This window comes from Gossypium raimondii, chromosome 5, assembly GCF_025698545.1.
Source record: "Gossypium raimondii isolate GPD5lz chromosome 5, ASM2569854v1, whole genome shotgun sequence".
Taxonomy (NCBI): Eukaryota; Viridiplantae; Streptophyta; class Magnoliopsida; order Malvales; family Malvaceae; genus Gossypium; species Gossypium raimondii.
Window position 1 is genome coordinate 21061624 of NC_068569.1, and position 22701 is coordinate 21084324.

Sequence of the window (22701 nt, forward strand, 5' to 3'; positions counted from 1 at the left end):
GATATGTGATTTGTACATTTAATATTTTAATTAATTTTAAAAATAATGTATTTCTATTTATTGTAATTAGTATAAATTATTGTTATTTAATATGCTGAAAAACAATTAAAATATATTACTTTTAACAATTCAAATATTATAATAATAATGAAAATTCAAATCATATTAAAGCATTTTTACCATATTCAATGGACAATATAAGTTTACTTCATATAATTAATAAAAATTTTATTCAAAATAATAAATAATAAAATTGTAAATATATTTAATCATTCAAACATACTACTAATAAAAAATTCTAATCACAGTGTAAACTATAAAAGAATGATATAATGTACATTATACTATTCACTATTTAGTTTTTATTAGTTAATAAATTCACTATAATAATATAATATATAATATATAATTAATATTATATAAGTATATTTTTATATTTTTATAAATTAACTAAAATGTTATTATATAAACAATTAAAATTAAAGTAATATAAATTTTCTTTTACTTATTAATGGAAATATAATATTTTAAATATAAAGTAATTCAATATTAAATTTAAATTATTTACTGTATACAATATTATGTAATAAAAATGTCCTAATGGAGTAAGAATTATTATTTATAGGTATGATAAATTTTATTGTGAAGTAAATTTATTTAATTAAATTAAAATTATTATTTGTAAATGTAATAAATCTTATAAATAAAAATAAAATGACAAGTTCAATAATATAATGAATAAGAAATGTTATATTGATCAGTTCAAAAGTTTCTCCAAATTTGTGATTATAGATGGAGATTATAAAATGTGGAAATAGTAAGGTAACATGGTATATTTGTGCATGAAAATTTTGAAATAACAAAACTTAATTAATTTAATAAAGTTTCTCCAAACATATTTAGGATTTTACTCAAAGGAGACAAAACTTCTAAATCTGAACGACCATTTTCTTAACATAAAAAGTGACTATTCTTCTCGGATAATTTTTTTCTTATCCAACAAATTAATTTAATATTTTTAAAAAGTATGAACGATTTAAGCGTAACAAAATTAAAAGAAAAAATTGTATTATATAAAATTAAATATTTCTTTCTAATACACAAAAAATAATAACTAATACTATGCTAAAAATTTCACAAATATCATTATAATTCAAAAAATTAAATTTAAAACACTTGGCCTTAGTCCTATTTCTCAATACTAGACATCCTAAACTGCACCCTCCGTTTTTTCATAAGATCGAATTCATCAATGATAGAATCTGTTGAAAATTCTTGAGCTATATCTTTTTCGATGTATGCCACCAAGTAAGTTGAAAGAAAATCATCCTCTATTTTGTTGCAAAACCTTGTCTTCACAATTTTCATGGCTGAAAATGCTAGTTCGATTGTTGCAATAGACACGAGAAGAGTTGGCACAAGACGAATAATTCTATCAAGAAGAGGATAAATACTTGACTTATTTGTCTTAGCTAGCACTTGACACAACTTGGCAACTATAGAAGTTTTCTGCAACTCTGTGCTTTGATGAGCATCGAGTTGAAAACGCTCCAATTGGATCTTCATGTGTAGCTTTTCTTGCTCCGTAAAATAGTCCAGATAAAAATAATTCATAAGCTTGCAAATATCTTCCACTTGAAAAGTTTTGTGATTGTCGCGTGGATCCAAAGCGGAGGTAAGAACAAGTAACTCCACTACCTCATTAAAGCGAGAATTCATTTTTGTTAGCAATGAATTGGTACTAGCAATGAATATATCAAAACCGATACTGATGCTCAATTGTGAGGTTATCTCTTGGATGCTAGTATGGATATGGGACAAATCAATTAATTTTAAAATTTGGCTTTAAAGTCCATATTAGACCTTTAAATTTAGTCATTCAAAGTCCATCATACATTAATATCTGATTATTATTATTATTAAAGTTATATAATTAAAAACAGAAAAATAATTTGTTAATATAAAGTATTACCTTATGGCTTAAAAAGGTGAATTTTATGAAATACAATTTGATCAAGGGGGATGGATGTTATACAATGTGGACACCAAATTTAAAATACATGATAATTTATATATAAAATTCAAAAATCTGAAAATTCTAAGCCCCCTAGATCCATCCTTGTTAACATCCATCGTCCCCTTGTCTCTGTGGTATAGTTAAGATTATAGTGCCTTCGAAATGTTAATTGTTCAATTTAGTCTCTTTTAACTTTTATTTAAACGTAACAATTGCAATTTTGGCCTTTTTATTTTAAAGTTTAAAATTCAATTTAAGTCATTTTGATACGAATTTTTTTAACTTTGGCCTTCCAAATTTTTTTAGTTTTATCTCGATTGCTATCACATAACTCTAGACTTTGCCCCTACATGGGTTAAAATTGGCCAGATTAAAATATATGAACTAAATCCACAACTTATTCATAGTCATAAGGATTAATAGTAGAATTTAACCACTAATTAAAAAAGTGTTTTGTTAAAATTTTTTGATGTTATTCCTAAACTACCCATGAAACCCTCCCTCAAACCCTTTAAATAGAATGATATAATCATGTTCATACTAACCCTTTCTAGTTATTGCAATAATAATGATGTAACTTATTTAGTATTAAAATAATTATTAATACAGGAAACTGGGTGACCTCTGATAATAATAAAAATTGAAACTTGGCAATGAGCTGGGTTGGTGTGTGAATGGAAAATGATATTTAAGAATGTAATATTTTCTTTTGAAATTTGGGGAGGAGAATAGAATTTTCCTAAAATTTATTGGTAAAAATACGAGATTAAATTGTATACATATTTAAAAATTATCTTTATGGATTAATTAATGATCAAAATCTAAATCAAGTGCACAATTATTATTTTCAGAGATAATTTTTTCTAATTGATATAATAACATATGTAGTCATCAATATTTACACATTCTATTACATTAATCCTAATCCTTAAAATTACAAAATTTATTTAATATATTTAACCCAAAAAGCTATCTAGGTTTTTCATCTCCTTCGTTGCTTTCACTAAAAATCATCACCTTTCTTTTTACACCTAACCATTTTTCGTTTTATTTTATTAAAAGCCATCAATTATTTCTTTTCTAAACAAAATCCATACCCTTCATTTTCCTCTCTTCTTATAATTACTATTAGAACGGATTTGTTTGAATATCCAAAACTAGAAATCAAGCCCCTTGAGATCTTTTAAACCCATCACCTCATATTTCGATCCTTGATTTGGCCTATCACTCTTCGAATTTGGCAAAAATTGCTTCAACGCTAAGTTTTTGGTTTGACCCGAAGCCTTGGGGTTCGATTAAGGATTGTGGTGAGCTCAAGTCAGTGGCTATGGGGGTTTGAGTGGCTTCGACTTGTTGTTAATGGTTTTTGATTTTTTTTCTAACACCCGAAAAGAATTTCTATGATGTGGCCGACAGTGGTACCATTAATTTTATTTTGGGTTTAAAAGAAATTAAACAAATAATAAATTTTATTTGATGAAAATTTAAATAAATTAAAACTTAAATGACATGTTACATATCTGTTGATTTTTTAATCTACATGTCAATTCTTGATTGGTTAGACTTGCTACATAATTAAAAAAGAAAATTTGTTTATGGACTAAATTTATAAAATTTATAAATATGGAGGGTTAAATTTGTTAAATTATTTATATATGACCAGAATTATAGAAATTATTAGTATTGAGAATGCCATTATTTTGGTTAACGATTTATGAAGAGTGACCAAAACAAAATCACTAAAAACATTATTGATGAAATTGAAAGTTTTATAATTTGATGACCTAAAAGAAATATATTGATAGTTGGGTGATTAATGCTATAGTTCACCCTAAAATACATATATTGTTATAAGTGTAAGCGAAATCATTAGTCACTAAACTATAGGTAAGTTTTCGTTTTGGTCACTTTACTAAAAAAGTTACAATTTGGTCACTGAACTGTTTAAAAGTTTTCATTTGTGTCAATGAACTATTCAAAAAAAAATTATTTCAATTATTGGGCTATTAATTTTCTTTTAAAGTTCCGCTAGCGAGTTTCAAGCAACAATTTAACGATCGATATGATGGATCAATACCTACAAACGAGTAGATGAACATATCTTAGATCTAATTCGATTTGACGGTCAGTGTTAAAGATTGAAGCAAAAAATGTTTGAATTTTGGTTTGCAGATTCGTGACATGCGAAGTTGTTTCATGAAAAAAATTAAATGTATAAGAGAAGGGGAAAGAAAGATTTCAATTAGTGCAGGAAGTGCCAACAATGTAAGCCTTATGGCATCAATTTTAACAGGTTAGTGACTTGAATGAAAATTTTTGAATAATTTAATGACCAAATTATAACTTTTTCTAATTAAGTAACTAAAACAAAAACTTATCCATAGTTTAGTAACTTACGGTGAAGTTTTCCCTTGTTATAAAGTCTTATTCCTTATCTCAGCCATTATTACTGGACCACGGGCTTTGCAAATTTATACCTGGGCTTGATCCAGCTCATTACTCATTAAATTTTCAGCCTATTCCATCTTTTTTGTTTTCTCTTTGCCCTAATACTTATTGCTTTCCGGCGTCTTGCATCTCTCCATATTCTTAGAAAAAAAAAACTGTTTTTGTTAACCCACCGCTGGCTCCATCTCCACCACTGCCTTTTCATTCGCACAATATATACAGAACTCATATACACGTTTATATTAGTTGTGTGTATATTGTCAGGTACTTGGAGAACAACCCCAAGCATTAAAATACCACAAAGCTGTGAGATCTCAGGGCTTTCATTTCTTTTTATCACTTTTAGAAAATACCCAATTTTGTATTTGACTCCCAAAGCCATTTCTTTTAGTTGAGATGAAGGCGCGGTTAAAAGAAATGCTATCTTGATGTACATGCAAGCTAGAAACCTTTATCTGACTTGCCAGTTTTGGTTTTATTTTTTGTTTTTGTGTGCAGATTTTGTTGTAATGGTAAGTTTTCATTACTTTTTTTTTTTGCCCTGGGGGGGGGGGTTAAAAACATGTTTTTGAACTTTAAATTTTGGTTTAGTGGATTTTGCCCAATGATGGAAAACTCATTGAATGGAGCAGTTCGACTGATTTTCGCTTTAGAGCATTTACTATCATCATTTGTTGTTCAATTCCTTTTCCTCTTCCACTTCCTCCCCTTCCGTTTCTCTATCCTTTCTGGTTCCTGTCGATAACTCTCTCCTCTTTCCCTGTTCTCTTTCTCTATTCTTTCGATCTATAATTCTATTTATCTTCTTATTGACACAGATGATGGTTGATAAATTCTCTTAATGAAAACCAGTTTGTTAATACTGTGAATGACCAGATATAGCTATGAGATCTGAGGGCTTTGTTGAACATTTTGATTGTAGGATTATCATTCTGTTTTTTTTTCTCATGTGATTTGCATCTTGATTATACTCATGCGTACCCTTAGCTGAATGCATTGTTATTAGCGGTTTTCTGCAATGAGATTGTATTTTTGGCTGTTAATTGGCCTTTAGAACTCCAGTACAGTATGGAATTGTAATGCTATCGAATAGTTGTATGATCTCATTGGATATGTTGTATGGGTCTTTAGTTTCATTAATCTTATGAACTATGTCAATCTCAATGGCAATGTCATACTTGAAATTAGTCTTTTGTTGCTAGATGAAGCTTCATTTCCTTCTTGATGCTTTTATTGCGTCTATTTCATCAATTATTGTATCCGACCCGCTTCTTCTTTAGTTGCTAATTTGAAACCATTAAACATTTAATTGTCTGAGAAAATATTGTGAACCCTTTTTCTGGTTTAATACCAACTGGTATTTGTAAGTACGTTAACTTCCTAGTGATTCACTATGTTTCTAGTCAATATTTCACTGCTTTTGATACCATCTGTGTGACATATGCTTAATGAATTTCAGAGGTTTTGGCATGTGCCCAATGGCGAGAAAAAGCTGATATATTGGGTAGTTCTTTTGCTACTTAGTCTTGTTGTTGTTTACCTTTTTCACCGAGCTCTTGGAATGAAAGTCATGAGCATCACTATTGTTGAATTATGTTACTAAAGTTATATTTCTTTCTTTGAAATATATCTTCCTTGTTGTTATAGGGCTTTTAGGGTATCTAAAGCTTGATTAGAGCCTTGGTGACCATTGTACCTTTTGCTTTCTCAGTATATACTCTTTTAGTAAATCATAGTTTCTTCTTTCAATGATGTTATGTAGGGTTTTAGAAACCTGTGCCTTGGGTTTCATTGAGACTTATTGCTGCTTTTGCCCCATGATGGAAAACTCATTTTTGATTGAATGGTTCTGGTTTTCTATTCTTCTCTGGCTTTTGCACTCCACCTCCTCTCTCTCTCTCTCTCTCTCTCTTGGATGGTCTTTATACTGGCTGTGCATTGGATGGTTTTCCAATACACACACACACTATACCTTTCTATCTATCTATATCTATATAGACATTTCTTTGGTGGTAAGGTGGTGTATGAAAAGCCATTGAATGATGTGTTTACTGTGAAACTGTACATGATGTTGGCATAGCCATGAGGTCTGAGGGCTCTTTTTGTTTGCACTTCTAGTGCATTTTGGAGGCAGATGTGTTCAGCCAAAAGGTGCTAATTTAGTTCAAATAGAACTGTGTAAGGAGTTTGTATCTTTTGACTTCTGGCATTAACAAATGCCATATACAGTGCTGAACTGTAAATATGTGTGTGTGCATATTTTTCACTTTCCTTTTCCTTCTATGAGTGTATTTTTAGTGAGCAATCTTAGAGATACCTTATACTTTATATTATGAATGTATTTAAGCCCAATGCTTCAGAGAAATGCAGACATAGTATTTCTGGTTGATTAAATCTGCATTTATATTTATATTTAATCTTTGCTGTTGTGAGGTGGGTTTTCTATGGTTTTATTTGATAGTACATGTGTATATTTATCACCCCTTTTTTCTTCTATGAGCATATTTGGCATCGAGTTCACATTCCCTAAACACGCTTGGATGTTAGTTTGCTCATCAACCTGCCCTGCCCAATGATGAATACTTGTATAGGCTTAGAGGTGCCCACGTCATTGTTATTAGCCTCCATCCTCTCTACTATTTGTTATCTCTAGTTTTGGCTTCTTCTTTTTCTTCTTCTCTCTTCGTTGTCGCAGTTGTTGTTGTTATTATTATTACTATTATTTTTATTATGATTTGTTAGTCCTTTTGACTATTGATGGCAATGGAAGTAGAGGATGTGGAAAGGTTATCAATGAAACTAAATAGTCTCACCATTGATGAATTTCTTAGAACTATTGAGTTCTGACCTCTGAGGGCATTGCAGGTTCTGTCACTGTATGATATCTGAAGATGAAATGAAATGTTTTGATTTTCATTGCTGAAGAGTTTGTTTTTGGGCATGGACAGGAGAAGTAACAGAAAATGTACTTGCTTTCTAATCTCCTATACTAGAGTAGAGGTGAATGTTATCTGTTGAAATTAATGCATGATCACCCTGCATAGCAATGTTGGCATTTCTGTTTTGTTGCATATAATATTATTATAATAATTTTTATTAAATTTATTTTTCTTAAAATACTTTTGATTGGATTTGTTGTCAATGAGATCGACCTCTTTCTTGTTCGACCTCAACTAGTATTTTCTATGCTCATTACCTGGTAATACTTGAGAAAGCATGTAATCTCAGTGATTCATTTTGGTTATATTCAATCTTTCACTTCTTTTTATTCCTTAATCAATTTCAAATGCTTTGACATGTGGCCAATTATGATACGGAGGGTATTTTGCTTTATTTGAACTATATCCTCCTTTTAAATTGTTTTTATAGGCTGTTCAGGGTTTTCGAAGCTTGATTAGAGCCTTTTCTGACCATTGTGCTTTTTGCTGTCTCAGTATATTCTCTTTTAGTAGATCATAGTGCTTTCCTCATGATGTTATGTAGGATTTTAGAAACTTGTCTTGGTTTAATCTAGACCTGCTGCCATTATTTTGCCCAATGATGGAAAACTCAATTTTGATTGGATTGTTCTCGTTTTCGATTCATCTTTGGCTTTTGCACTCCACCTCCTTTCATTCTCTCTCTCTCTCTCTCTCTCTCTCTCTCTGTCTCTCTTCACCACACATGTTATCTCCATTGGCAATATGTTGGGTATATTTCCCACACGCATATATATATACATACATATATAGATTTCTTTGGTGGTCAGGTGGTGTGCAAAAAGCTATTGATGAAGGTGATTACAGTGAAAAGTACATGATCTTGACATAGCTATGAGTTCTGAGGGCAATCATTTTGGTTGCAGTTTTAGATAGTTGTCAAAGGAAGATGTCTTTAATCACCCCCAAAAAGATGGTAATTTAGTCTGTATAATGTGTGTATATATTTGAGCTTCTGGCATTAATAAATGCTGTCTGAAGTGCTGAACTATAAACTCGTGCTTGTGTATTCTATACCTTTTCCCTCGAGTGTGCTTTTCCATGCTGTCTTATCTTGCTTATGCTTGTTTTATAAATGTGTCATTAATGCATCAGAGAAATTGCAAACTATAGGATTTATGGTTGATAAATGTCTATGCGTAAGAGCATTGACCATTCTTTTTATTTTTCTGTTTCTGTTGTCCTTGTTGCTGCCATTGGTAGTAGAGGATTTGGAAAGGTTATCAATGAAATTAAATAGCACAGCATCGCTGATGAACTGTTTAGAGTTATGGAATTCTGACCTTTGAGAGCGTTGCAAGTTCACTGTATGATTAAGTATTTGAAGATGAAATGTTTTGGTTTTAATTTTAGCATCTCTCCCATTGTCTATGGTAATGAATCATTTTACCACCTGTATGTACAGATTTGTTTTGTGGTCAGGTGGTGTGTGAAAAGTGAATGCGTTTACATGATGTTGACATAGCCATGAGTTCTCAGCGCACCTGTTGGTTGCAGTTTTAGAGATTAGAAGATGCTAATTTAGTGGGAATAGAACTGTGTATAACTTGGGGCATTTAATAAATGCTGTGTACAGTGCCCAACTATAAACAAATGCTCCTGTATTTTTCACTCTCCTTTCTCCCGAGTGTACTTATCCACGCTGTCTTTGAGTTATTATATTATTACAATATCAATGTTTGGGCTTAGGCTGATAGATCTCTTCCTAAACCAAATGTACAATGCGAACTTTTGCCTTATCTACTATTAATGGTTTGTAACTTTGAATATAAAATGCAACTAGATTATGATATAGTCAAATAATATATTATAATTTTATATAAAAATTTTATTAACTTTAATTATTATAGAACATAATTGATTACTCATTAAAATATAAAAAATAAAAAAGACTCATGAGACCGTAATATTCTGGTGTTCATTGAATTAGTGATTATTTATTGATTTTATATAAAACTAAAAACATTTTCATGTGTAATGAGTACAGATGGTGTTTTTCTGTTTTATTCTAAAACAAAATCCGATCTATGAAGAATTTTGTTTGAGTAGGCAATAAAATTATGTTATTATGTTTGAATACCCATTTAAATTTATTAATGCTTTTGAATATTTGAGCAGACACGACAACTTTAATTGTATTTTGAAGTACAACAAAGTATGTAATTTAGTTACTGGTTGGTTTTGGTATATATTATCAAAATAGTTTGTATTCATGAGTTGATTGCGTATATTGACTTTTATTATTAAATAATATTGTGCGATTATTGAAGTCATCAACAATAAAGAACAAATGAATTAGTAGAAAATGACAAGTAGAGTTGTATACTCATAATTTTATTTCTTTAACAAACAAATAAAAATAAATAAGCGAGGCAAGCTAAAATTAAAAGTAAAACAAAATAACAATAAATAAGAAAATGTGAGAAAATCAATGAATAAAAACTATGTCAAACCAAATTCTTCATTTGATTCAAGGGTTTAATCATTTATGCAAACATGAATTTTAATGTTCTTTAATAAACTGGTTATAGTTAGCGACGATCGACTAGTAATCTAATCTCTTATTATCTTCTCGATAATCAATACAATTGCCATTAAATACTTCATTGTTAACAAACAACCCTACAACGGTCGCTTGAGAATTTAATTTATCAATAGCCTTAAGAACGAAAGACAATCAATGCTTATTTAAGTTAGATTGCATGTCCACATTGCACAAATAATCACGCAATTATCACAAATATTATAAATCAATTGATGGACCAATTATCTAATTGAGAAGATAATTATTTTAAGCTATCAAATACCGGTCGAATATTTAACAAACTCGAATAATTGTAATTAAACCAAAGGACATGCAAATGCTAAAGAGCAAAGAAATATTAAGAACAATTCAATCTCACAAACCTGTCGAATCAAAACTTCGAATTAACTAGAAAAGAGAGTTTAGAAACTCATAAAACAACAAAAAAAACTGAGAATGGTTAGGTCTAAGTCTCCCTAATCTTATTCTAATGATGTCTATTTGTAGAAAAAAATAATATAACAAAGAAAATGCAAAACTACCTTTAATTAAATAAAGCAAGGTTTTTGATTATTTTCGTGTCAAACTTTCAAGCCGTTTTTTGACATATTCTTGACATTTTTAATATATATTTTTAATATTATAACATTAAAACTTAAAATAAAGAAATAATATTTGAAATGAGCTATATATTTAATAATCCCAAATCATTTTTATTAGATGAAATATATTAATCTTTTTACTCTCGGCATAATTCTTTTTACACACTATTGTAATTAATCTTTTCCTTTTATTAAACTAAAATATTAATTTACTTATATATAAATTTCTGGGATTAAATTATAAAATTGTGAAGAATACAGGTTAAATTTTAACCTTTAATATTTGATAAGCATCAATGGGTAAAAACTTGAGAAGTAGAAGGAAAGACCAGACCACCTCTTCATTTTGTTCAGTATCTATCTGTCTCAGATTCAATATTGTGTTCCAAGCGGGGGATGCATGTTTCAAGGTCAGTACACTTTTCTTTTATCCTCTTTTTCGCTATTGATTCGTATCACTGCATGGAAGATCTGTCTGCTTTAAATTTCAATTTCAGATGGTTCAGAGAACTACACATTTTTCTTTTATTTTTTAATTTAGTCCAGAACTTATTGAAATGCATCAGTTATTTTTTATTTTTCACTTTGGAAATTTCCTTTCACTAATGCCATCAAAAGCATTTTTTGGGGGCTTAATTTGAAGAACAACTCTTTCTCGCTTTCTTCATATGGACATGGCTGCTTATGTAGTTAGGGCTTTTAATGAAGATCAGTTTGGTTAAAACCACAAATCATGGGTAGATATTTGAGGGGTTTTTTTTTTTTGCAAGCTTTGACCTTGCTTCCTTTGTCTCCTTGGCATATGATTTTTCATGTAATTGATTAATTAGCTGTAGTTTACAATAAAAAAACTTGTGGTTTGTTGGGAGTAATAGTAGTTAAAAATCGTTTTTTTTTAAATTGCTTAATTTATTTTCTTGGTGACCATTTAATTCAACTTTCATGCGTTTTTGTTGGTTGCACTTTATCTGTTTCTTCCATCAATGTGAGCATCGTCTGTCTTCTTCAACTACTGCTGTCTGTTAGCAAGACTTGTCAGTGTTCTGTTTCTTTTAATCCTAGCTTGCAATTTATTCGTGTTTCCTGGTAACCCTTAATGCTTCATTTTAGCAGTTTTCTTTTCTTTCTTTTTTTTGGAGTCATTGCCTCAGGTAGTTTCATTGATTTTCATTTTGAAACTCCATTGTTGTTTCTGCCAAACCTGTTCTAGTTGTCTTTTATTCCTTAAGGTGTGTGTATTGGCTTTTATGAAAATTATGAGCGTCACTACCATTTCATTCTGACAATAATGAATCTCAAGGGTTTTCCATAAAAGATCTCACGGATTATAGATCTTTCAACTAGTGGAATTTTTTCTCATTTCTGAAATTTATTGTAAAATGCTTTAGATGCGGCATGCTATTGATTTTCTTGGACTGAATATAAGATGATTGATTAAAGGTATAATGCAGCCTGGCTATTTACTTTTAAATTGCGATTTTCCATATTCGATAAAGAAATTTTAAACTAGAGTTTCTTCTTAAATGAATGCATTCTATTATTTGAATGGGGCTTTTTTTAATCTTGTCTTGAATGTGTACTACATAATTGGGGTCACATACTACAGAAATCCTTGGGCTGTTGTTTTCTTCTATATTGACTACAGTATAGAAATGTTTATGCCACAGCTTCTGCTATTGCTGTCATTACTATTGTAATAGTGGCCTATACGGCTTGTTCCAATAGTTGCCAATTTGTTAGGACTTTCAATAAATACATATGCGGTTTACATTTGGTCTAATGGTATCTCCATGTATTATATCTTGTGTTGCAGTTTTCCAATACAATAGCATAGGAGATCCTTACATTCATACCAGTTCAAAGCAAGATTGCTGCAATCTTATGCTAATACTACTAAAGCAGAATATCTTGTAAATAGAAGAGGAAAGGAAAATTTTGAGAAATGAAAATAGCCCTCTCTCTCCTTATAAACAGATTCTATTGTGGTTGTCAGACTCTGCATTTTTAGTGGAGAAAGAGACCAACAGAATACTGGGGTAAAAATTTTGACCACGGAGGAAAACCAAAATGGAAAAACAGATTCAAAAATTCCAAAATGAGGTATCTTTTGTATCAATTACCATAGCAACACTTATCATCACCTTCCTCTTCCTCCAAACCCCCAAAACATGCATCCCACCAAGTGCTCTCCAAAAGCCTCACTTGAGATTCCCCAACTCGACCTGTGACTCTACCCCTCGCCACCACCTTCCTCTTTCCAAGAAGAATGCCCGCCTCTGGTCCTCCAAATCTTGGACGACCCGGGTCTCTTCCTTTGTTCAATTCTTCACCCAACTGTACCAAAATGGTCTCTTAAAGAACCACTCCAAGGTCCTGTGTGTCTCTGCTGGGGCTGGCCATGAGGTCATGGCTCTATCCAAAATGGGTCTTAAGAATGTTATAGGTGTTGAACTGATAGAATCCTTGCCTTTGGTTAGCAGGGCCAATCCCCATAATCTTCCCTTCTTTGATGGGGCTTTTGATGTTGCCTTCACTGGTCATTTGATGGCGGCCTTGTATCCCTTGCGGAATGCAGAGGAGATGGAGAGGACTGTCAGAAATGGTGGAGTGTGTGTGGTGGTTGTGGATGAATGTGGTGAGGAGGAAGTCAAGGAGATTGTTAGGTTGTTTAGGAGGTCTCGGCTGCTCAGCTCTTCTGATGTTACCTTGAATGGAAGGAGAGTAACAAGAATTATAATGAGAAAAAAAGCTTCTGATTAATCTTTTTTATACTGCAGTGATCTATATGTGTTCATTTGTGTATATTTGTTGGTTACAGTATCGTAGTATTGTTGTTATGAATGGAAAAAACTTGAATTCTGAATGCTGGTGATACAAACAGGTAGAAGCAGAACTGAAAAAAGCCTTGAAATTTGTTGAGAATCTTGAGATACCTCAGATACTTACATAGTGAGGTGAAAGCTGAAGGTAGGCCTGGCAGGCTGATTTGTTTTTGGCAGTTTCTTGTACAATTAAATTTGTTATTCCCAAGGCTTTAAGTGTTCCAGTTGGTTTTGCCTGTGGTCTTTGATTCATGTTTTTTATATTGAAATGATATGAAACTAGTTTCTGAAAACAATTGCTCCTATGCAAATGGGCTTGTATTTCCTTTAAAAATGTCAGGCATCGATGTCCTGAGGAAAGATTGCAAAGATCTGCATTGATTTAAACTGTTTCTAGCTGGTGTTTTTCTTTGAATGAAAGTCATCGAACTGGTGTTTATGTTAATTAATGCAGTAATATTCCATCCACTAGGGATTGTGTGATTTGGGTAGCATATTGTAGCTAAAGGAGAGTGAAAGAAAGACTTGGAAAGGTGCTGTAATTCATTTATTTTTTGAGTGGCAGTCCCTTAATCCATGAAGATGCGTGTTAAGTTCAATGCTTTTGTTATCACAGATTGTCATTTTCAAGCAGCCAATTGTTCCCAATTCAGGCTATCCAATTAAAGACGTAATTGCTAACACCAAAATATTCCAAATATTTGTTTATTCTGGACAAATTTTCCTTAAAGTAGAGCATTAGTTGATGTTTGAAGATGAATATTGCAGGAGCCTGTTCATATGTAAGGGAAAAGTTACAGTGTATGGGATATTACATGCTATTTAAAACAAACTACAAACTTACTGATTTTACAGTGATGGACTGAAACTCACCTAAGGGTGAAGACTCTGGATTCTGGGTTTTCTGGTTGTTTAAGAGATGGAGTTTCATGGCTTGGTCAACAACAACCTTTGATTTGGTAGCTTATTATAACTGTGAAAAGCTATTTAAATCTCCGTACTCGAAATTTAGAACACGACACTTTGTTGAGCTATATTCAACCTGCTTCTTAATATCAAAAGCTCAGTTGAACTCTGCTGTAGGCAACATCTGTCTTAAGCTGTACTCAATGACTGCTCTACTCTAAGGAAGCCTCGCCTTGATCAACAATGTGAAGTACTTGGCAGAACTGAACACTTCTAGGTAACTAATAAGTGTTTGCAAGCTTCTGTTTACTTGATTTATTCTTATTTGTTGCATTTTGATTCCTAATTAGTTGCTTTAAAAGCAGAAATTATCATTTCCAGTTTGCTTTGTATTCCACAGTAAAGGGTATGATTATTGAGCATATTTTTGCATCTTGAAATCCTTGGACTAACTTTTATCGTGCATGCTGTATCCAGTAGATGGATGATGATTGATTTTAGTGTTGGATGTGTATGGTTCAGACATGACATCTTTTCTACCCCCTCTCCTTTAGACTCCCTTAACAATAACTTGTATGACTATTGTTGAAGGAAAGCTGAGGGACTAACTCCCTCTGCTTTATCCCATTTCTTGATAATATGCAGAGCAAAGGCATGGGTGGTGGAACATAACATATGCAGACTCCAGAGGAAGCAAATTCAACTACCAAACGGGCTTGGAGGGGCTGCCAGAACAGAACACTCTGCTCCTTACAACTCCCCAGCGGCTGTATAAACTCCCATGATTGAATGCTTCTCGTTTTGAAGTTGAGCCAGGTCAGGCTCCAATTGAGAAAAGCTTCTTCTTGTTGCACTAACTTTCATGAAGAATTTTATCCAAAAATCATAATAGTTATATGTTTATTGAGGTACAACATTTAGTGTTAAAGCCGTGAACAATGCAAACCACAATGAGATTAAAATTTTCTCAGAAGTGAGAAGTCAACGGTATTGTCTGAGTGCAGACTCAAAGGTTATCATCAGTGTATAAATGGAGAAATACTAAATGCTAGCAATTTCATCTTTTTCTTGCTTTAAGTAATTTAATGACTATCACAATGAGAGAGACAAGAAATGCTGATCCTGCAAACATTAAGGGTTTCTGCAGTTTAGTCTTTTTGGGCTTCTCCTCCGTAGCTGGTCCCTCGATTGGACCTTTATCTTTGTCAGTGTCTATTTCAGGAGATGTCGTAATTCCATATTCTTCCTCATCGGTTTCTTCTCCAATTTCATCCTCTGTACCCTCAGTTTCATTTTCCTGATCTAATTCTTGTTTATCTGATTCATCTTCAAGTTGCTGCTCAGTGTCATCTTCCTTTGGCTCTTGATCAGGTCCAGGTTCCATTAAAGATTGTTCAGAAGTTAAATCTTCTGCTTGATGATACTCATCTCTAATTCTTTTATCTTCATCTTGAATTGGTGGTAAACTTGGTAACTCTGATTGTTGAGTTGCTTGACCTGCTGTATCCTCTGTTTCTTCTGCCCATGGCTCTTCCTGTACTTCTTCAACCTTATGAATCTCATCAGGAGGTTCCTTTTCTTGGAGTTCTTTGTTTGCTGCCACCTCTGTCAACGGTGGTTCAAGTTCACTTACCTCAGGCTCCATTATTTCTGGTTCTGGAGATGCTTGTTGAGCAGCTGATGCGACCTTCTGTTCAGGGATTTTTTCTGGTGGTGTTTCCTTAACCTTATGAGTTTCCTCCACTGCTTCAACCTCGTGTTCTTCAGGTTCTGTTTGCATTACCTCTTCTTCAGCATTTTCAGGTTCGCCATGAATTGCATTTTCCACTTCCTTTGTTTCTTCCTTCTCAATCTTCGCTCCAATTTCTTCCTCTTTTTCAGACTCAGATTCCTCTGGTTCTTTCTCAAAACTAGTTTGGTTCCCAACCTCTTTACAAGCTTCAGCTTGCGATTGATCAATTTCATCAGTACTTTGAATCTTTCTCTCGACAGTCTTCTCCTTAGGTACCTCTTCAAGTTCCTTATTTTCAACCAACTTTGGTTTTGGTACCTTTTCCTCAAGCCTTTCCTCTTTGGTTGCCTTTCCAGGTTCCTTCTTCTCAACCAACTTTAGTTTTGGTACCTTTTCCTCAATACTCTCCCCTTTGGGTTCCTCTTCAGGTTCCTTAGTTTCAACCAGCCTTGATTTTGGTACATTTTCCTCAACACTCCCCTTCTTGGGTGTGTCTTCAGGTTCCTTCTTCTCGATCAACTTTGGTTTCCATACCTTCTTCTTAATACTCTCCACCTTAGGTATCTCTCCAAGTTCCTTCTTCTCAACCAACTTTGATTTTGGTGCTTTTTCCTCAACCCTCTCTTCCTTGGGTGCCTCATCAGGTTTCTGCTTCTCAACCAACTTTGGTTTTGGTACCTTTTCCTCATCGGTCTCCACCTTGGGTAACTCTTTAGGTTCCTTATTCTCAATCAACTTTGGTTTCGGTAATTTCTTTTCAACACCCTCCACCTTGGGTATCTCTTCAGGTTCCTTTTTCTCAACCAACTTTGATTTTGGTACTTTTTTCTCAACAGTCTCCCCCTTGGGTACCTCTTTAGGTTCCTTCTTCTCAACCAACTTTGGTTTTGATACCTTTTCCTCAACACTCACCCCCTTGGATGCATCCTCAGTTTCCTTCTTCTCGATCAACTTCGGTTTTGAAACCTTCTTCTCACCACTCTCCACCTTGGGTATCACTCCAAGTTCCTTCTTCTCGACCAACTTTGGTTTTGGTACCTTTTCCTCAACATTCTCCCCCTTTGATGCATCTTTAGGTTCCTTCTTCTCGATCGACTTTTGTTTTGGCACCTTCTTCTCAACACTCTCCACCTTGTGTACCTCTTCAGGTTTTTTCTTCTCAACCAACTTCAGTTTTGCTACTTTTTCCTCAACATTCTCCCCTTGGGATGCCTCTTCAGGTTTCTTCTTCTCAACCAACTTTAGTGTTGGTACTTTCGCCTCACCAGTCTCCACCTTGGGTACCTTTTCAGGTTCCTTCTTCTCAACCAACTTTGGTTTTGGTACCTTTTCCTCAACAATCTCCACCTTGGGTGTATCTTCAGGTTCCTTTTTCTCGATCAACTTTGGTTTTGGTGCCTTCTTCTCAACACTCTCCACCTTGGGTACCTCTTCAAGTTTTTTCTTTTCAACCAACTTTGCTACTTTTTCCTCAACACTCTCCCCCTTGGGTGCCTCTTCAAGTTTCTTCTTCTCTACCAACTTTGGTTTTGGTACCTTTTCCTCAACACTCTCCACCTTGGGTACCTCTTTAGGTTCCTTCTTCTCAACCAACTTTGGTTTTGGCACCTTTTGCTCAACACTTTCCTCCTTGGGTACCTCTTCAGGTTTCTTCTTTGCAGCCATCATCTGTTTTGGCACCTTCTCAGGTTCAGCCTCCTTTTCGACCAACTTTGGTTTGGGCATCTTTTGCTGAATGCTTTCCTCGGTTACCTCTTTAGGTTTCTTCTTTTCGGACAACATCAGTTTTGGTACTTTCTCAGCTTCAGCTTCAGCGTCGACCAACTTTGGTTTTGGCACCTTTTGCTCAACACTTTCCTCCTTGGGTATCTCTTTAGGTTTCTTCTTTTCTGCCAATATCAATTGCGGTACCTTCTCTTCTTCAGCTTTGAGCAACTGTGGTTTTGGCACCTTTTGCTCAACACTTTCCTCCTTGGTTATCTCTTCAAGTTTCTTCAGTTCAGCCATCATCTGTTTTGGTACCTTCTCAGCTTCAGCCTCCTTTTCGACCAAATTTGGTTTGGGCACCTTTTGCTCAATGCTTTCCTCCTTGGTTACCTCTTCAGGTTTCTTCTTTTCAGCCAACGTCAGTTTTGGTACCTTCTCAGCTTCAGCTTCAGCATCGACCAGCTTTGGTTTTGGCCCCTTTTGCTCAATGGTTTCCTCCTGTACCTCTTCAGGTTTCTTCTTTTCGGCTAGTTTTGGTACCTTCTCATCTTCTGCTTCAACTTCAGCCTCCTTTTCAACCAACTTTTGTTTTGGCGCCTTTTGCTCAACACTTTCCTCCTTGGTTACCTCTTCAGGTTTCTTCTTTTCAGCCAACGTCAGTTTTGGTACTTTCTCAGATTCAGCTTCTACCAACTTTGGTTTTGGCACCTTTTGCTCAACGTTTTCCTCCACCTGTACCTCTTCATGTTTCTTCTTTTCAGCCAATTTCAGTTTTGGTACCTTTTCATCTTCAGCTGCGACTTCAGCCTCCTTTTCGACCAACTTCTGTTTTGGCACCTTTTGCTCAACACTTTCGTCCTTGGTTACCTCTTCAGGTTTCTTCTTTTCAGCCAACATCAGTTTTGGTACTTTCTCAGCTTCATCTTCGACCCACTTTTGTTTTGGCACATTTTGCTCAACACTTTCCTCCTTGGGCACCTCTTCAAGTTTCTTCTTTTCAGCCAAAATCAGTTTTGGTACCTTCTCAGCTTCAGCTTCAGCCTCCTTGGGTACCTTTTCAGGTGCCTTCTTCTCAACCAACTCTGGTTTTGGTACCTTTTCCTCAACAATCTCCACCTTGGGTGTGTCTTCAGGTTCCTTTTTCTCGATCAACTTTGGTTTTGGTGCCTTCTTCTCAACACTCTCCACCTTGGGTACCTCTTCAAGTTTTTTCTTTTCAACCAAATTTGCTACTTTTTCCTCAACACTCTCCCCCTTGGGTGCCTCCTCAAGTTTCTTCTTCTCTACCAACTTTGGTTTTGGTACCTTTTCCTCAACACTCTCCACCTTGGGTACCTCTTTAGGTTCCTTCTTCTCAACCAACTTTGGTTTTGGCACCTTTTGCTCAACACTTTCCTCCTTGGGTACCTCTTCAGGTTTCTTCTTTGCAGCCATCATCTGTTTTGGCACCTTCTCAGGTTCAGCCTCCTTTTCGACCAACTTTGGTTTGGGCATCTTTTGCTGAATGCTTTCCTCGGTTACCTCTTTAGGTTTCTTCTTTTCGGACAACATCAGTTTTGGTACTTTCTCAGCTTCAGCTTCAGCGTCGACCAACTTTGGTTTTGGCACCTTTTGCTCAACACTTTCCTCCTTGGGTATCTCTTTAGGTTTCTTCTTTTCTGCCAATATCAATTGCGGTACCTTCTCTTCTTCAGCTTTGAGCAACTGTGGTTTTGGCACCTTTTGCTCAACACTTTCCTCCTTGGTTATCTCTTCAAGTTTCTTCAGTTCAGCCATCATCTGTTTTGGTACCTTCTCAGCTTCAGCCTCCTTTTCGACCAACTTTGGTTTGGGCACCTTTTGCTCAATGCTTTCCTCCTTGGTTACCTCTTCAGGTTTCTTCTTTTCAGCCAACGTCAGTTTTGGTACCTTCTCAGCTTCAGCTTCAGCATCGACCAGCTTTGGTTTTGGCCCCTTTTGCTTAATGGTTTCCTCCTGTACCTCTTCAGGTTTTTTCTTTTCTGCTAGTTTTGGTACCTTCTCATCTTCTGCTTCAACTTCAGCCTCCTTTTCAACCAACTTTTGTTTTGGCACCTTTTGCTCAACACTTTCCTCCTTGGTTACCTCTTCAGGTTTCTTCTTTTCAGCCAACGTCAGTTTTGGTACTTTCTCAGCTTCAGCTTCTACCAACTTTGGTTTTGGCACCTTTTGCTCAACGTTTTCCTCCACCTGTACCTCTTCATGTTTCTTCTTTTCAGCCAATTTCAGTTTTGGTACCTTGTCATCTTCAGCTGCGACTTCAGCCTCCTTTTCGACCAACTTCTGTTTTGGCACCTTTTGCTCAACACTTTCGTCCTTGGTTACCTCTTCAGGTTTCTTCTTTTCAGCCAACATCAGTTTTGGTACTTTCTCAGCTTCATCTTCTACCAACTTTGGTTTTGGCACCTTTTGCTCAATGTTTTCCTCCATCTGTACCTCTTCATGTTTCTTCTTTTCAGCCAATTTCAGTTTTGGTACCTTCTCATCTTCAGCTGTGACTTCAGCCTCCTTTTCGACCAACTTCTGTTTTATTACCTTTTGCTCAACGCTTTCCTCCTTGATTACCTCTTCAGGTTTCTTCTTTTCAGCCAACTTCAGTTTTGGTACCTTCTTAGCTTCATCTTCGACCAACTTTTGTTTTGGCACATTTTGCTCAACACTTTCCTCCTTGGGCACCTCTTCAAGTTTCTTCTTTTCGGCCAAAATCAGTTTTGGTACCTTCTCAGCTTCAGCTTCAGCCTCCTTTACGACTAACTTTGGTTTTGGCACCTTTTGCTCAATGCTTTCCTCCTTGGTTACATCTTCAGGTTTCTTCTTTTCAGCCAACGTCAGTTTTGTTACCTTCTCAGCTTCAGTCTCCTTTTGAACCATCCTTGGTTCTGGCACCATTTGCTCAACACTTTTCTCCTTGGGTACCTCTTCAGGTTTCTTCTTTTCAGCAAACTTCAGTTTTGGTAAATTCTCAGGTTCAGCTTCATCCTCCTTTTGGACCAGCTTTGGTTTTTGCACCTTTTGCTTAACACTTTCCTCCTTGGGTACCTCTTCAGGTTTCTTCTTTTTAGCCAACATCAGTTTTGGTACTTTCTCAGCTTCATCTTCTGCCAACTTTGGTTTTGGCACCTTTTGCTCAATGTTTTCCTCCATCTGTACCTCTTCATGTTTCTTCCTTTCAGCCAATTTCAGTTTTGGTACCTTCTCATCTTCAGCTGTGACTTCAGCCTCCTTTTCGACCAACTTCTGTTTTATTACCTTTTGCTCAACGCTTTCCTCCTTGATTACCTCTTCAGGTTTCTTCTTTTCAGCCAACTTCAGTTTTGGTACCTTCTTAGCTTCATCTTCGACCAACTTTTGTTTTGGCACATTTTGCTCAACACTTTCCTCCTTGGGCACCTCTTCAAGTTTCTTCTTTTCGGCCAAAATCAGTTTTGGTACCTTCTCAGCTTCAGCTTCAGCCTCCTTTACGACTAACTTTGGTTTTGGCACCTTTTGCTCAATGCTTTCCTCCTTGGTTACATCTTCAGGTTTCTTCTTTTCAGCCAACGTCAGTTTTGTTACCTTCTCAGCTTCAGTCTCCTTTTGAACCATCCTTGGTTCTGGCACCATTTGCTCAACACTTTTCTCCTTGGGTACCTCTTCAGGTTTCTTCTTTTCAGCAAACTTCAGTTTTGGTAAATTCTCAGGTTCAGCTTCATCCTCCTTTTGGACCAGCTTTGGTTTTTGCACCTTTTGCTTAACACTTTCCTCCTTGGGTACCTCTTCAGGTTTCTTCTTTTCAGCCAACTTCAGTTTCAGTACCTTCTCAGCTTCAGTCTCCTTTTCAACTGGCATTGGTTTTGGCACCACTTGCTCAACACTTTTCTCCTTGGGTACCTCTTCGGGTTTCTTCTCTTCAGCCAACTTCAGTTTTGATGCCTTTGCAGCTTCAGCTTCAGCTGCAGTTTCGGCATCCTTTTTGACCCATTGTTCCTTTGCAGGTTCCTTCTTCTCACCCAATTCTATGTTTGGGAGCTGTTCATCTTCCTCGGGCTGCTCTTCATTAATCATCTTAGGCTCTTCTTGTTCTTCTTCTCGTTCTTGTTCTTGCTCTTGCTCTGGTTCTGATTCTTCATTCTGTTCTTCAATGGCAACACCACTGATTCCTTTAAACTTCTTTTTCATGATGATTCTCAACGTTGATTCTTGTTCATTATACTTGGCTTTGATTCTTTCCAAATCCACAGCATCAGGTATACTAAAAACCTTTCTGAAAGCCTTTATATCAACCTGCTTCTTGCACATAATCCACCCTATCAACACCATCTCCTGGACAGGCTTCTCCCCACTTATGGCAATCCGGTTCCCATCTTTATTTATCTCAATGAAGATGTCCTGTCTTCTGAAACCTGCATTAGAGTTCCAAAATCTTCATTGAGATCACACAACACCAAGATAAACCAACATTTGTAAGAAAATGAAAAAAGAAAGGAGGGGTGGGGTGGGCCATTACCTTTGAGATGAGCAATGAGGATAAACATTTGGTCGGTTTCTGTATACATGAAAACAGGACCAAATGGATGTTTGGAAATGCGAAGATCAGATGTTGAAGTGATATCATCTCTGGTACGGGTAATCTTAAGTCCTAATTCAAGCTCCATGCTTCTACCTTTGGTTATTGATTAAATTATAGGCAGCTGAATAAAGTAATGGGGGCATTGTGAATAGGGAATTGAAGAGAAAGCAATGGCGGTGTGTGTGTGTGTATGTGCATGTGTGTCTTATAAGAGTAAAGGATAGATTCATTGCTTCCCTCTAGCATCTTTGTGAAGCAGCCAAAAGTTGGTTGCTTGTTTATTAATTTTCTCTTGGTGGAAATTTAAATGGTTGTTTTATTTTTCCATTTAAAGAAATGTACGATTTAATGAAATATCATAGTAAAGTCAACCCCTTAATTTAAACATATGCCCAAAT

At 35.0% G+C, this 22701-nt stretch overlaps 2 protein-coding genes and 1 long non-coding RNA gene across 5 annotated transcripts; 2 read left to right on the forward strand and 1 right to left on the reverse strand.

Moving 5' to 3' along the window:
- Positions 1 to 4983: 4983 nt before the first annotated feature.
- Positions 4984 to 9171, forward strand: LOC128041316 (uncharacterized). Its single transcript, XR_008196121.1, has 2 exons — positions 4984 to 7430; positions 8849 to 9171. It is a non-coding gene; the product is annotated as an uncharacterized LOC128041316 (long non-coding RNA).
- A 1647-nt stretch (positions 9172 to 10818) lies between these two features.
- LOC105769834 (uncharacterized) lies at positions 10819 to 15126 on the forward strand. 3 transcript variants are annotated; one of them, XR_008196120.1, is made up of 4 exons: positions 10871 to 10979; positions 13451 to 13536; positions 14247 to 14574; positions 14943 to 15126. XR_008196120.1 is itself a non-coding variant. In XM_012590732.2 (2 exons), the coding sequence occupies exon 2, from the start codon at positions 12637 to 12639 to the stop codon at positions 13327 to 13329; it is 693 nt and encodes a 230-aa protein (XP_012446186.1). In that variant the 5' UTR covers positions 10819 to 10979; positions 12383 to 12636; the 3' UTR covers positions 13330 to 13836. The 3 variants fall into 3 exon arrangements, 1 of the variants encoding a protein (XP_012446186.1); XR_008196119.1 differs by having other exon boundaries at positions 10873 to 10979; positions 13451 to 14574; XM_012590732.2 differs by lacking the exons at positions 14247 to 14574; positions 14943 to 15126 and having other exon boundaries at positions 10819 to 10979; positions 12383 to 13836.
- Positions 15127 to 15233: 107 nt separating this feature from the next.
- Positions 15234 to 22476, reverse strand: LOC105769835 (uncharacterized). The gene is made up of 2 exons (XM_052631270.1): positions 22241 to 22476; positions 15234 to 22136 (listed from the first exon to the last, which is right to left on the reverse strand). The coding sequence occupies exons 1-2, from the start codon at positions 22386 to 22388 to the stop codon at positions 15355 to 15357; spliced, it is 6930 nt and encodes a 2309-aa protein (XP_052487230.1). The 5' UTR covers positions 22389 to 22476; the 3' UTR covers positions 15234 to 15354.
- Between the last annotated feature and the right edge of the window lie 225 nt (positions 22477 to 22701).

What these genes read in the sequence shown, in the direction of transcription:
- LOC105769834 (XM_012590732.2), top strand. Translation starts at nt 12,637, where the DNA reads ATGGAAAAACAGATTCAAAAATTCCAAAATGAGGTATCTTTTGTATCA.
- LOC105769835 (XM_052631270.1), bottom strand. Translation starts at nt 22,388, where the DNA reads ATGGAGCTTGAATTAGGACTTAAGATTACCCGTACCAGAGATGATATC. An exon ending in CCTCATTGCTCATCTCAAAG is followed by an intron (nt 22,137 to 22,240) that starts GTAATGGCCCAC and finishes ACTCTAATGCAG; the next exon opens with GTTTCAGAAGACAGGACATC.